This window comes from Pinus tabuliformis, chromosome 6, assembly GCF_031772625.1.
Source record: "Pinus tabuliformis cultivar Carrire ecotype Pingquan chromosome 6, CPIR1, whole genome shotgun sequence".
Taxonomy (NCBI): domain Eukaryota; kingdom Viridiplantae; phylum Streptophyta; class Pinopsida; order Pinales; family Pinaceae; genus Pinus; species Pinus tabuliformis.
In genome coordinates this window covers 1,476,217,251-1,476,232,485 of record NC_142292.1, presented here as the reverse complement: position 1 = coordinate 1,476,232,485, position 15,235 = coordinate 1,476,217,251, and the positions used below count along the sequence as shown (strand labels likewise).

Here is a 15,235-nt window from a genome sequence, read left to right as displayed (position 1 = left end):
ACTGATTTTTGTCAGTGGAGAGTGATAAGGTCTTGTGACTCACTTTTGATCGATTCTTCTTCATTATCTATATCAATGTTCAGCAAAGTTGAAATGAGATGCAGAGATGGATCATTATAACAAGTTGGCATGATGGAATGGCAGGTGGAATTCTCCCTAGTTGAAAGGGAGTGTTAAAATTGGCAACTAGGGCCAAATTCCACTTTGGACAACTCATTTGATGGAGATGATTATTGCATTGAATTCCTCTTTTCACGAAAACCAAAAATTGACCTGAAGATCATCAATTTTAGACGAGAAATATGTTTTTGAGGTCAAGCCCACACAAATTATCAAGGTCGGCCACATCATCATGTAGGCTCATGAAGCCCAATGGACATGTCTCTTCACCCTCAACGACTTGTATAAATAAGAAAGACCTCCAACCTCATTTGGCATCATCACAACTCATCTTTTCACTCTCCTCATTTGATTGGGTCGTAGAAATTGCAAGAGCAGCACTTCTTCTCTCACGTGTGGCTGAATGAGGACAAATTTCAGGGGGTTGAATTTCACAACTGATGTAGGGTTTGACCAGTGTTCACCAAGGGTTGTTTGATTGAGTTTGACTGTGATTTTTGTGGGAAACTTTCTATTTGGGCAGGCCACATTCATTGGCACAAATACTGAGATTTTTTGGGTTGTTTGACCTGCGTTGACAATAGGCCTATTTGACCACAAGGTTGACTTCAAGTTGACCAAGTTTGATCGTTGTTTTCTTGACTATTTTGGGCTGACTTTGACCAACAAAGGAGGTCGACTTTGACTGGGTTTGACCAAGCGACAATGTGGACTCTTTGTTGTTGCATTGACCAACGTTGACTTTCTAGTTAGGGATGTTGATTGCTGCTATCTAAAGTAGGAAAATCACAAATTGACTGGGCTATTTTGGACAACGGTTTTGATCATCTATTGGCAAGTCAATATTGATTTTATTGTACTCTTTCTCTCTCTGCTGAACATTTGATATTTATAATCAGAAGAATTGATCAAAGGGTATTCCCCATCTTGGGGTTTTCCACTAGCATTCGCCAAGTCTTCGTGTTCTCGTCTTGGTTTGTCTTCTACTTTTATTGTTCATGTTCTATCTACAATTACTGTCAATGTGAAGGTTAATGTGATTTCTATTGGAAAATAAATTGGAAATTGTCATTGGGCTAACTAAAGGACATTGAAGTAATTGTTGCAAGCATAGAACATACCATTGTTAACTAAAATTAACAAAAGTAAAACGAGTTTCTGAGGTACAATCTTTGTTGAAGATGGAAGAAATTCTTGAGCCACTTACAAGATAATGTAAGTATATCCATCCATCACATTTGCAAATAGAAGCTCCAAGACAAGATAGCGAAAATCCCAAACATCAAAATGCATCAATAACTACCAATTTTGTCCATCAATTGCAGGTTCGAGTTCTTTTTACAAGAGAAATCCCAATCCAAATGATGATGAGTTACAAATGAGGCTCTCCTTCAATTTATATGAGCCTCTCATTGGTTCGAATAGCCTAATTAGCCCAATGAAGCCCCTAAAAATGTTTTAATGTGCAAAATAACAACCCTATTGGTGACAAGCCCACCAAATAGCTCAAAATTGTAAAATAAGCTTTGCTAATGAGGTCAAAATGATAAAATAATGGTGCAAAGGGTCATTGGAAGGCCAAGATAAATCCTCCATGTCCCACGAGGAAGAAGAGGGCTCTCCAAATGATGACCAAGTGGGTGGCCCCTTGGTTTTGAAGCAAAACATCTCTGGTGCCCCCAAGTGGTTGTGCCCCGTCTCATGGGTCTCCAACTGGATCAAACATGTGGATGCTCCATCAATAAGGGCTAGAATGATGACATGTTCCCTCTCGTGTCTCTCCGGATGATACAAGACCCCATCTGAGCCCTAGATCAGCTACCAAGTGTCAGGTACAAATGTGTGGTTGGTTGGGCAACATGGTCCAAGTGCATCATCATCTTTGTATGACAGGGGCACAAACAAGAAATGTGTGATGTTGAAGAAGCCCAAGGCGTGGCAATCAATGCTCCGTTGTGGTGGAGGCCCATGGCTCAGCGCTCACCCTACAAGTGCCATTATGGCTATCTAGAGGGCTTAGACCCCGTATAGGGAGACCAAGTCCAAATGGGGACCCACCTGCAATCTTGTATAAGATCTAATGCGCCTCCTCACCTTCCAGTATAACAATCCATTAGTGCAATTAAGTAAATAAGCTTGCTCACTAAGGGCAAAAGTGGACACTTCATAGTGCCATGCCCTTCCAAATGGGCTTTAGAAGGTACAAGTGTCACCAAGCTTGACAAGAGAGGTTAATAAAGGACCCTATTAAGTGGATTCAGCTTCTAACGGAGTAAAAGGTCCATGGTACATCTGTCAAATGGCAGGTGTCATGTGAAATGATGGTGGAACGGAGTGGGGCAACAAGGAAGACTCCAAGCCACATGCCATGGTACAAGAGTAGCTATAACGAGGCAAGCCCACACATTGGGTATATGGATGTAGGAGGAGAAATTATGGTACATGAATTACCCTAGTTCTAGGGGATAAGAGTGTGATGTGTAAGATAAAGCAGTGATTACCCCCTTAAGGTTGGGCAATTCATCGCCCACCAGGGGTTGGGATAATCATGGGTTCCTTGATGATACAGGGGGACACTCATAGGGACCCTAGGTACTAGGGTGATGGCCATAATGATAAGGGGTAGAGCTCATGTTTTGCTTTTACCCACGTGCTAAATTTAATGTCTCGACTATCTTTCGCATTTTGTAGTACATTTCCTATTGTATGTGACCAAATTATGTGTTTAACTTTCTTTTTAGCTACATCAACCTTCGGGGCATCATTCTAAGCCCGTCCCAAAGTGTGGGCAAGGGGAGGGGGAGGCTAACTCCTTGTGGACCCAATGGGAAAAGTGTGAAAAGGGGCTATAATGAGCATAGGGGAGTGATATGTGGTATCGGGAAGCGGGACCACAAAAGAAAAATCAAGGTTTCCCATCTAGTGCCACTCCTAAAGCTAGTATCCAATAGAGGAGATCCCATGGGACTAGTATACAAGATTAACCACCCAGTTGGAACAAGGGAACAAGAATACAATCCAAGCCCATTTTTTTCGTCGAATCCCCTCACTAATCCATGTCCAAATGTGCCTAAGAAAAGCAAGCATAAACACTCAATTGCACAATGAAAAGGCATACCTTCGAGGTTTGAAGACTCACCTTCAAACATACGATCATAACAAATGGACAAGAACACACAATGGCTAGCTCAGGTGGCAAAGAATGGTGGGACATCGAGCTATCTAGCGGCTACAAGAGGTTGTTGGTTGTCAGCTAAAGACAAATCTAGGAGAAAAAATCTCCTATAGGGGTCACCCACTGGTGGTGGGTAACATGCACCTTTTAAAGCTACAAGATGACACCATTGTCCACCCCCCTTTTACATGCAGGCATTGCATGCACTCGCTTAGGATCCCTTTGGGACACTATGTGTCGGCTCAAATCACCATCTATGTTACAAGAATGGTGGACCTAACCCCACGTAACAGGCATGTTTCTGTACGAAGACCCCGAAACGTGGCTTAAACATGCCTGAAACGCATTTCAGCCCTAGCTAAAACATGTTTTAGGCATCGTACACTGCATTCCAATGCGTGTATGACATGTTTCAACATCCATACAACACATGTGGGACTGTACGGCACGTTTGTTTGCGCCTATTTTTGGCCTAGGATCCACTAAAATTCATTTTTAAGTGATCAAAAATTAATTTTTTATTGATTAGATTTCCATTATATTTTTGGGAGTTTACTACTTGCATTATGTATCACTTGTCCAATGTCTTTTATGTTTCTCATTTAAATGTTCTTGGCCCTTGGCACTCGCTCATTTATTCATGAATCTGCATTCTAAATCATTATGTTAAAACTTAAATGATTTCTTTCAAAGCTTCAATATAATTTTCTGAAAAAGCACATATATATATATATATATATATATATCACGTTTCCTAATTTTTTATGGGTCACGTTTCTAGCTTGTTTCCATTCCAAATCCATGGGATCTACCAGGTGTGCCATCTTCAAGAGCAAGAGACAAAGATGCACCTTATGTTTTGATGTCCCTTACAATATGAGAACAAAGGATGCTATCTCTGCCTCTATCGCAACTTGGGGGCTCCCTCTCTACTTCCTCCAGTTCCAAGAATAGAGATGCTTATCCCTCTCCATTAGGGAGATAAATCTCACATCCTGCACACCATGTTGTGCCCTGACATAACCAAACTGCTAACGTCATACTTCCCTGTTGATCCATCAAATCAGAGCAACAAATTGTAGGCAAAGTCCCAAAGTGTACCAAACAGCAAAATGGATCAGGGGTACCAGTTTGTACATCAGGGCACAAGTTCTTAAAGCATTAAACAGATCAGTTGTAGACGGATTCAGTGTAGATCACATCTGGCTCATCAAAATACCTCCCAGACCTAGACGAGCAACCATAGATCCATCCGGCGTTTCCTTCTTTCAACATCAAATGCTAGGAGTATCCTTTGCTCATACATTCCCCCCATGATCACACAATCAAACCCCACGATGATTCTATGGGACTCTGATAGTGAGTCTATGCCCTCTTCGCCCCCCTCACCCTTGGCCATCAGATTAAAGAGACATTGACATCATCACCCTCATCGTTTGATCTCTCTCTCTCACTCTCTCTCTCCTGACAAGTCCTTGAATTGCTCATCCGTTAGTTTTGGACAAACTCACTTAGTGTTTTGAATCACCATACTTTTCTGATGGGGTTATACATATGTTTTGATGTTACACTTACGTAGGTTTCTTTCTTTATATTATTTTCGGCATTTTCTAGCAGTTGTGTTTGCACTCCCACATAGTATTCACACTGCTTGTACTCTTCAGTCCCATTGACCTACTTTTACATTCATTCATTGGACATTAATATAATTATCTTCTCTTATCTACATAATCATGGATTAACTTAGAAAACCTAATCTTTACTAAATAATTCTGAACCAGACTTGGCTTTAATAACAGTTTCTGGTACTTGACAAACTTCCAAAGGGTAAACCTTCAGACTTCAGCATATTTTATTATTCACCTAAGAAATGTGAACATCATGTGCATTCTGCCCACGGAGCATAGAATAGATGGTGACAGGGTGTTCTATTGAGGCACTACGCAGTGAAAAGGTCACCAGTTTGAAACTTCGTGGGCAAAAATCCAGCCATGCTAAGGGCTAGTGTGGCCCAAGCCGGGTGCGATCCCCAGTAGATTTTGTCAGCGTAGATGCACCTGGGTCGTGGCTACTCAAGCCACAAGTTAGGAGTGCCAGTCAACTCAGAACTCACATTACCTAACAAACAGAAGAAAAATGCCATGTTCATTCTATAGAATAATAAATAAATAAATAAATCAGCATACTTTAAGGGAGATTCAAGCACACACTTATATACTAAAGTCATGCATACAAATATATCAAACACAGGAATTTCAGATATCTGGTACACCCAATACAGAGTAGAACAAGCATTATATATAAAAAAAAATCAGCATACTTCAAGGGAGATTCAACCAGACACTTTCATATTAAAGTCATGCAAACAAATGTATCAAACACAGAAATTTCAGATATCTGGTACACCCAAAACAGAGTCGAACAAGCTCAAGGAAAGTTACCACCATATTTGTAGTCACTTTTATCATCAATTGTCTTAATATCAATGTATACAAGCATAGATAATCCATATAACCATTCTATATTTAGCTGATCTATATCCGCCTCATTTATACAGTATACTATTGCACAAATATATGGCATTCAAATTAGACATGAAATAACCATTGCACAAAGAAAAAATGGCATAAAGTTGTGCATTCTTCACCTGAGGAGAGCCTCATCAATAAGGTCCTTCCTGTTTGTCATTCCTATAAGTAACACATTGTTTAAAGACTCGACACCATCTATCTGAAAATACAGAAGAGAGAATCAATTCCCATGAGGGTACAGCAAAACAGTTAATGAAACATGAGAGATAGCTGAAAGTGTGGAAAGATGACTGTTGGATCTTGCAAAAGTTCACCTTTGTTAGGAGTTGATTCACAATCCCGTCATGTACTCCAGTTCCATCCCTTGTCGATCCTCTAGTCTGTCACAGATACACACTTTTAGCATTGAGTTTCTAAATGTTTAACTCTCTCAGAACCAGATGCATAGCACCAATATTACATTGCACAAATTGTGTTCTGCAACTATATATCACAAGCCTCTTGACAATTAGCAAACAATATATTGTCAACTCTGATGTACGATAATACAAAAATATGGCTATGAACTTACAAACTTTACATCATGAACACTGTCAACCATACTTTGAATACCTACCAATAACCATTACAAGACTGAGACTGCGTTTTTAAAGAGCTGTGGGTATATACTTTGACTGAGTCTGCGTTTGTTATGACTGTAAAGAACTGTGGTATTGGCTGCTCCATTTGTTTGTAACTAGCGTTGAGATAGCAGCGGAACAGTTTATGAAGACTGCGTTTTTATTACTGCGACTGCATTGATGTATTATAGAATACGTTGTATTGATGTATGGAAGTGTTGATACATTTCTTTTCACCATGATTTCATTTCAATACGATGATTGATAACAGACCATATCGTTTTCTATTATAAAGAGCTGCGTTCTGAATGTATTGAGAATGGTATCCAGCGTTAATGTATTGAGAATGGTATCCAGCGTTGATGTATTGAGAATAGTATCCAGCGTTGATGTATTGAGAATGGTATCCAGCGTTGATGTATTGAGAATGGTATTTGCTGCTGCGTTAATGTATTGAAGCTGCGTTCTGAATGTATTTGATGCTGGGTTATTTGTAAACTGTGGTAAGAACAAAGTTGCGCAGCGGAAGTGTGGTATCAATCCAGCAATCCAGCGTTCATTCCAGCAATTCATTGCCAGACATCTGTGGCAACGAAGAGGTGGTGTGGTACCTGAAATATATTTTTTTTGTAATCTGTGCATCAATTTTTGCGGGATTTGAAAACTGATCATCGGAGCGCCCTCATTTTTTGTTAAACAGTGATATATATTGATATATGGAAAAGCAGTGAGAGCCCTCATTTTTTGTTAAACAGTGATATATATTGATATATGGAAAAGCAGTGAGCGCCCTCATTTTTTTGTTAAACAGTGATATATATTGATATATGGAAAAGCAGTGAGCGCCCTCATTTTTTTGTTAAACAGTAATATAGTGATATATGTGAGCAGTATTTGAGCAGTGAACACTATTTGAGCGCCCTTTGATTTTTTAAACAGTGATATATGTGAGCAGTGAACAGTGTATTGAGCGCCCTTGTTTTGTTGAACAATGATATATATATGTGAGCAGTGATATATATATACTGTTGGAATGTTAGAAGAAAAATAAAGTTGCATAAGGCAATCATATAAGGATATTTTTTTCTCTCAACAGAAGTGTTTTTGGCAGAGATAATTTTTTTTTTTACAGAATGCATTCAATCATTTCAATGGTCGGAATAGTTCTCACTGGCAAGGAGAACTATCCTGAATGGTCTCGGATGGTGAAACACACCCTCATCTACAATGAGCTGTGGAAAGGTGTGTGTGTCGGAGAAGAAGACAGAGACCCTGTGCAGCCCACATCAGACAAAGAACTCGCCATTTGGGAAAACAAGAACAGCAAAGCCTTTGCATTGATCGCAGCATCTGTAAATGAGGAAGTAAGTCGTCATATTTCATCCTATTCCACTGCCTTTGAAGCTTTACAAAAGCTGAAAGAACTCTATGATACACATTCTGCACTTGAAGTTGTTCAGCTCATGATTAAACTCTTCACCCTTGAACTGAAAAATAATGATCCTCTTACTCTTGCTTCTGAAATAAAGTCTATAGTGCATGATATTAAATCCACTAAGGTTGAGCTGGATATCTCTCTTATTGCCTTTCTCAAAGCACTCTATCCTACCTACTCTAACTATCTTGAGTCTTTACAAGCAAATGGAAATCTTAAAGATATAACCTTTGACACTCTTGTGAAAAAGTTTGCTGAAAGAGAGAAAGCCTTTGGAAAGAAAACAGTCCCTGAATCTTCTAAAGAGACTGTTTGCCTTGCTCATAAAGAAAAGCATCCTACTCAAGATTCTACAAGAGGAAGAGGTGGACGAAGAGGAAGAGGAAGATACTTCAGAGGCAGGGGGGCAGACATCCTCAAGCAGAAAAGGCAGATCTGCATTGCATTCGCTGCAAACGAAATGGATCACATGATGCTTCTACATGCAAGCTACCATGGGACAAAGTTGAGCAGAGAAGAAATCAGCAGAAAGGTAAAACTGATGACACAGACAAAGGTAAAGCACCTGAATCCGCTCACTATATTGAGGCACAATGTAACATTGGAGTAAATGAAGACTTGTTTAATGCTTCACTTGCTTCTTCGAAAAATGACTGGTTGCTTGATTCAGGAGCAACCTGTCATATGACTTATAGGAAAGAATTTTTTGAAGATTTCACTGACAATGTTGATGGAGCAGTATACTTTGCAGATCAGTCAAAAATCAAGCCATCAGGGCTTGGCACAATCAAGCTTAAACTGCCTGGTCTTCCAGACTTTCTTCTGGATCATGTTCTATATCTCCCACAGCTGAAGAGAAACTTGATGTCCCTGGTCCACATCCGCCAGCAAGGTCACTCCATTCACATGTTTGATGGCAAGCTTGAGGTAAGAAAGGCATCTGACCACTCACTTGTCATGAGGGGTATAGAAGAAGAAAGACTCCTTAAACTGCAAGGAACCTCTGCTCATGCACAGCATTTCTCATATATTTCTCATCATGAAGAAGGTGCACTTCCATCCAGTTTATTATGGCATGCTAGATTTGGACATTTAAACTATGATAGTCTCCGCTTGTTGAAGAAAAATGGTGTTGCTGGTTTGCCTACAATTCCTAGAAAACATAAACAATGTGATGCTTGCATTCTAGGAAAGCATAGCAAACAGTCTTTTCATGATTCACATTCAAGAGCACATAGGAAGCTTGAACTTATTCATTCAGATTTATGTGGTCCAATGCCTGTTCCTTCTGCAAATGGAAATAAATATATCATGACATTTATTGATGATTACACCAGAATGTGTTGGGTTTACTTATTGAAGAACAAATCTGATGCTTTTCAAACATTCAAGAATTTTCATAAATGGATTGAAAATGATGCACAATCTCATATTGGGTCTATTCGCACTGATAATGGAAAAGAATATACATCAAATGAATTTGAACACTATCTTCGCCAACATGGGATTAAACATCAAACAACTGTGCCTTATAATCCTCAACAGAATGGTGTAGCTGAAAGAATGAACATAACAATTTTGAATATGGTACGATCCATGCTTTTCTTCAAAAATGTAAAAACAATGTTTTGGGCTGATGCTGTTCTATGTGCTGCACATATAAAGAATAGATGTCCATCTCAATGTTTTACAACTCGGACTCGGACTCGGACTCGGCCGAGGATCGACTCCGACTCGGACTCGGACTCGGTAATGACTCGGCCGGCTCGATTTCAATGACTCGGTCGTTGTAAAAAATACATTAAATATTTATTTTTTTATAAAAAAACATAATTTTAAATATTTTAAACATAATTTTAAAGATTTTCATTCAAGTTTCCAAACACACAACATTATAATATACATGGAAGACAACCATTCAATTCCATATTAAGAGGTGAGTCACATAAATGAACATTTCACACGGTTATATCCAGTAGATAGAAGGTTCAAAAATCAAATGCTGAATCAGGTTTCCCTAAAGCTGCCTGAATTAGTTTGCTGAAAGACTTTAAAGAGCCATGCACTTGAGTATTTGACTAGCATTTAATCTTTGCCTTGTGTCAGACAGTTAATTTTGATTGTGTCAGACAATTAACTTTGATTCCTTTAATCTTCAATTTGTTATAGAGTCCACAGACTAGTATGACCAAGAGTGCCAGCTTTACATCCTAGAAATTAATAAGTTTGCGTGTTTTTCATTTTACCCAACAGATCATATCTGAAGGTTGTGCAAAAATGTTTGCAAGGATACCGTCAAATACTGATTGTGGTATAGGCATCTATGGTGAATGAGGATACCATGAGATAGTGGTAAGCAAGAGGTCACTGGGCAAGCAAAAAATGTGAATGGCAAACTAACAGGAAAGATTGGAACCTTAAACAACAAGAAATGAAGCACAATGTAGCAAAAGAGTGCATAGAGTGTGTAAGATTGCATCACATTGGCTATTTGAGTGTGATTTTCTTTTGATGTGCAACCCCACTGATGCATCCAAGTGAAAATTTGCTTGACCCCTACTTACTTTTACCAAATATCAGCAAAAACATGAATTTTTTTTATTAAAATCGCTGCCCAGCCGTCCTTTCCATGACTCGGCCGAGTCAATACGGACCCGGCCGGGTTGACCGAGTCAGCAATGACTCGGCCGAGTCATTGGATGACTCGGCCGAGTCATTGCTGACTCGGTCAGCCGAGCCGGGTCATGGGCCGGGTCAAGCTGTGGGCTAATGAAACGGTCCGAAACGGCCGTTTCCGTTTCAACCCGCCCGTTTTGTAAAACAATGGTCCATCTAGTGCTATAAGAAACAAGACTCCTTATGAATTGTGGTATGGACATGTTCCTTCGGTAAAACATCTCAGGATATTTGGTTCCACCTATTATGCTTTAATACCAAATGTACATAGAAACAAACTTGGTGCTAGAAGTCGTAAGTGTATCTTCCTGGGGTATTCAAACACATCTAAAGCATACCGCCTTTATGATGAAGTAAATAAAAAGTTTGTTTTATCTAGAGATGTCATTTTTCTTGAATCATCCAAATCTGACAGTGTTGTTGAGCGGCAACTTGATCGCTTGGATAGATTCACAAAACCGAAATCATTTCAAGAGTTTGATAATCAGATTCCACATCTTGAAGGGGGGATTCCTATACTAGATCAACATGTGGAATCTTCTTCTGAAGAACAATCTCCCCTGCATGACACTCCAACAACGGATGATGCTTTAAGTGATGTAATTGATAGAATTGGGAGACTCAATCTTGATTCAGACCCAACTCAATCAATAGAACAGCCTGGACCATCTCAGAAAGGTCCCCCAAAGTGGCTGACAAAGACACTTGAAAGTGTTCATCCTGATGAAATTGGAAAAACAGGAACCAGAAATTCAAACCGACAAGATGGAGGCGATATAGATAACTCTAATTCACCAATTGATATGGATGTTACTTATGATTGTGAATTGAACTTGTCTACAGATTTTGAACCAACTTCCTTCAAAGAAGTTGCTTCTCATGATGAATGGAAAGAAGCGATGCAGAAGGAGTATGATGCCCTCATAAAGAATGGCACTTGGAAGCTGGTTGATCCTCCATTTGGAACCAAACCAATTGGCTGCAAGTGGGTCTACAAGAACAAGTACAAAGCTGATGGCTCACTTGACAAGCACAAAGCTAGGCTTGTGGCAAAAGGTTTTGCACAGAAGGAAGGGGTCGATTATGAGGAAACTTTTGCTCCCACAGCAAAATGGGCCACCATCCGGACACTCTTTGCACTAGCTGCTCAGAACGGTTGGAAAGTCCATCAAATGGATGTAAAAACTGCATTCTTGAATGGAGATCTAAAAGAGAATGTTTTTATGTCCCAGCCTGAAGGATTTGCTGTGAAAGGACATGAACACAAAGTATGCAAACTTGTGAAGTCCTTGTATGGCCTCAAACAAGCACCACGAGCCTGGTATGAAAAACTAACTGAGCATCTTCTGAAACTCAACTTCAAACATTTTGATCTTGATGATGCAACTTTATTTGTCAAGAAAGTTGGCAAAACAGTTGTATATCTTGTGGTATATGTAGATGATCTTTTAATGACAGGGAACAATGAAAGCTATATTGCATCCATAAAGAAAGAATTAGGAAAAAATTTTGAAATGACTGATTTGGGCTATGTTCATTACTATCTTGGCATTGAAGTAACCCAACATCCAAAGTCCATATTTCTTTCTCAAAAGAAATACATTGGAGATTTGTTATACAGATTTGGCATGACAGAGTGCAATCCCCTTTCTACTCCAATGGAACAAAACTTGAAGCTCACATCTACTGAAGGAAAGGAATTTGAGGATACAACAAAGTCTAGGCAGCTTGTAGGAAGTCTCATCTACCTCACTACTACCAGACCAGACATTTCATTTGCTGTTGGAATCCTCTCCAGGTTTATGCAAAGGCCTTGTGAGGGACATTGGTCTGCTGCAAAAAGAGTTCTAAGGTACTTGAAGGGAACTCAAGACCTTGGAATCAAGTATACACAGGTGGACGACTTCAACTTGATTGGATACTCTGATTCAGACTTCGATGGAGACAAAGAAACTGGGGTATCTACTTCAGGATATGCTATGAGTCTTGGATCGGGAGCTGTCTCCTGGAGATCACGCAAACAATCAGTACCAGCAGATTCCACAACAGAAGCAGAATATGTGGCAGCAGCTGAAGCAACGAAAGAAATTGTGTGGCTCAGGAAAATTCTTGAAGATTTGCAGGTAAAACAAATACAATCAACTCCACTCATGATTGATAACACATCTGCAATAAAATTGGCCAAGAACCCAAAGTTCCATGATCGTACTAAGCACATCAATACTAAATATCATCTGATCCGACATCATGTTGAGGCCAAAACAATCCATCTCCGTCATTGTTCCACAAACGAGAAAATTGCAGACATCTTCACCAAAGCGCTTGGAAGAGAAAAGCTTGAAAGATTCAGAATGATGCTTGGACTCACCAACATCCCTTCAGATTAAGGGGGGGAATGTTGACACCTAATCCGAAACGGATGAGGTGAAGCCGGACAGTCATCTAGAAGATGAACTGATCCGTTTTGTATTTGTATAAATAAAGTGCTAGGTAATGAATAAAATATCAATCAGAGTTTTCTCTCGTTCAAATGAGGAGTTACCCTGGCCTGACAGTAGCAAACATGTTGCTTCTTATAAAAGTTGAAAGGTAAAAGAATTTAGTTATAAGAATGTATATAAAATAAAAATTTCCAAAAAATAAATAAAAGTAGAACAGTTAGTTATAAAGTTTCTCTTAATATTCCATATGGAAGGGACTTGAAAAACAAGGGACAAACTATTAGGAAAAACTCATTCAATCTGATAGGGAAATAATGCACCACATAATTACCATGACAAGGTGCAAGTTGAAACCAAAACATTTGTCTTTCACTACAATGTTCTAAAATGGATTACAGTGTGTGCGCGCGCACGTGTGCGTGTGTGAGAGAGAGAGAGCTCAGTTGCTAGTGAATTCAGATTGGGTTTCTAGACTTCTACTCAAATTTTGCTTATTTAAATATAAGCTAGTACAACATAATTGATTTACAATGACATGGTTATCTAGACATTTGTCTTTCTGAAATATTTACCTAGCATGGAATTGTTTCTTAAACTGTATGGTCCATTCATATAAGGAGAACTGGGCAGAAATGCACATAAAGCCTCACCAAGCATATTTAAACCAACTGATTGCACAAAACTCATCTAATAAAGTTATTCCTATCAATTGGATTATATTTTTAAGACTCCGTTCAACTTTCAAAATCAAGAATGCAAAAAGTAAAAGTGCCAACTTTCAAGAAACCTAGACAAAGAGGTAGAAATGAATAATATTGACATGATTGTGAACCAATTGAAAAACCTAACAAATATGACATGTGAAACTAGATGAAGTCGTGTACAGCCTTATAAATAATGTTGATAAGAACACATCGCCCTAGAAACCCTACAACTAAGTGCATTTCCAATCATCGCAGCTGCCATACCCACAAGTATAGAGAGTATTGGTCTGTCAAGCTATGGTCTAGCTGCAACTTGGAGTAATTATTGCCACCACCCAAGTTCAAAATGTAGCAAGCTTGCCCCCACCCTATATACTATTTGCTAAGTGTGTCTCCTTGTGGTTTGTGGTCCTCTGCTCTATTGCAAATGTTGACGATATATCACCAACATCGCAATATATTGCAACTCTACAAGCTTTGCAATATTATTGCCTAAAAAATAGTGATTATTTTAAACGTCAAATTTATCACAATAGATCACAATATATCATCAAAACATCGCAATTCAATGGAAAAAATCAACAAGACCACAACAATAACCTACAAAATCTAATTTTTGACTTTTTGTTTGTTGAAGCTTGTGGTAGTTTCAGAAGGTCCTCTACATGAGCTTGGTGTCTTATAATGTAGCAAATGCTTAATTGCCTCTTTACGTGCTTGCTCGATGGAGTAATTGATTTATGACTTCTTTCCTAAGTCTTAGGAAAAGTACAAGTCAATTAATTAAGTTGATTATTAAGCCAAAGTACCAAGGACAAATAATAAAATTATTCAAGTGACTTAGATATGATTTCAACCATTGATCTCAAGTGAGGTGAAATCTAATCTCAACCGTCAATCACTTAGTAGATTAAAGTTAGTGATTTGGCTTAACGAAGATTACAAAGAGAAGCCTAAGGGAGAGGTGAACACTGAAGACACGCAAGTGGAGAGAGCAATTTTCTCTAGAGCGATAGACTCATCTAGACTCAGCAGAAAGAGGAAGAGTGCAGTGTGATTTGGGAGTATTTCCAAGAGGTCAAGATTTGGAGATCGAGGGAGGTCGAATAGCTTAAGCGTGAACGAGGCAACAAATTGGAGAGGTCGATTCATCTAGGGTTGCATTGTTGGTGAGAGATTTATCTAAGGCCAAATTGTTGGTGAGAGGTGGGGTGAATTTTCCAAGCCGAACTTCTTCAAGGGTTGATTTCTAGAGGGCAGAATTATTCTCAGTGCGGTCAAGTTACAGGTTGCAGGCATAGCATTTTTCTGTGTATTTTCTGTTGGACATTGGATAAAGCAACATTCCCCGTGTATTTTGCAACATGGACTAACCGCCTCTCGTCGATCCTTATCTCTAGCGATGCAATCATTGACTAACACCTGCGAGTTTTGGTCTAATGGCAATCGTGATTCCCAACAAGTGGTATCAAAGCGTAGGTCACGAGTTCGATACACAAACAGCTCGGGTTGGGGGGGAGATTGTTGGACATT

The 15,235-nt window shown here is 39.2% G+C and overlaps 1 protein-coding gene across 2 annotated transcripts in view; it reads right to left on the bottom strand.

Annotated features, from left to right (window-relative positions):
• Positions 1 to 15,235, bottom strand: part of LOC149264209 (vesicle-fusing ATPase-like) — a 320,022-nt gene that overhangs the window by 169,506 nt on the left and 135,281 nt on the right. For both annotated transcript variants that reach the window (XM_089427646.1, XM_089427644.1), the window contains exons 10-11: positions 6,141 to 6,206; positions 5,943 to 6,025 (exon numbers count right to left, since the gene is read on the bottom strand). In XM_089427646.1, coding sequence (XP_089283772.1) covers positions 5,943 to 6,025; positions 6,141 to 6,206 — 149 coding nt within the window. The remainder of the gene's footprint in view (positions 1 to 5,942; positions 6,026 to 6,140; positions 6,207 to 15,235) is intronic.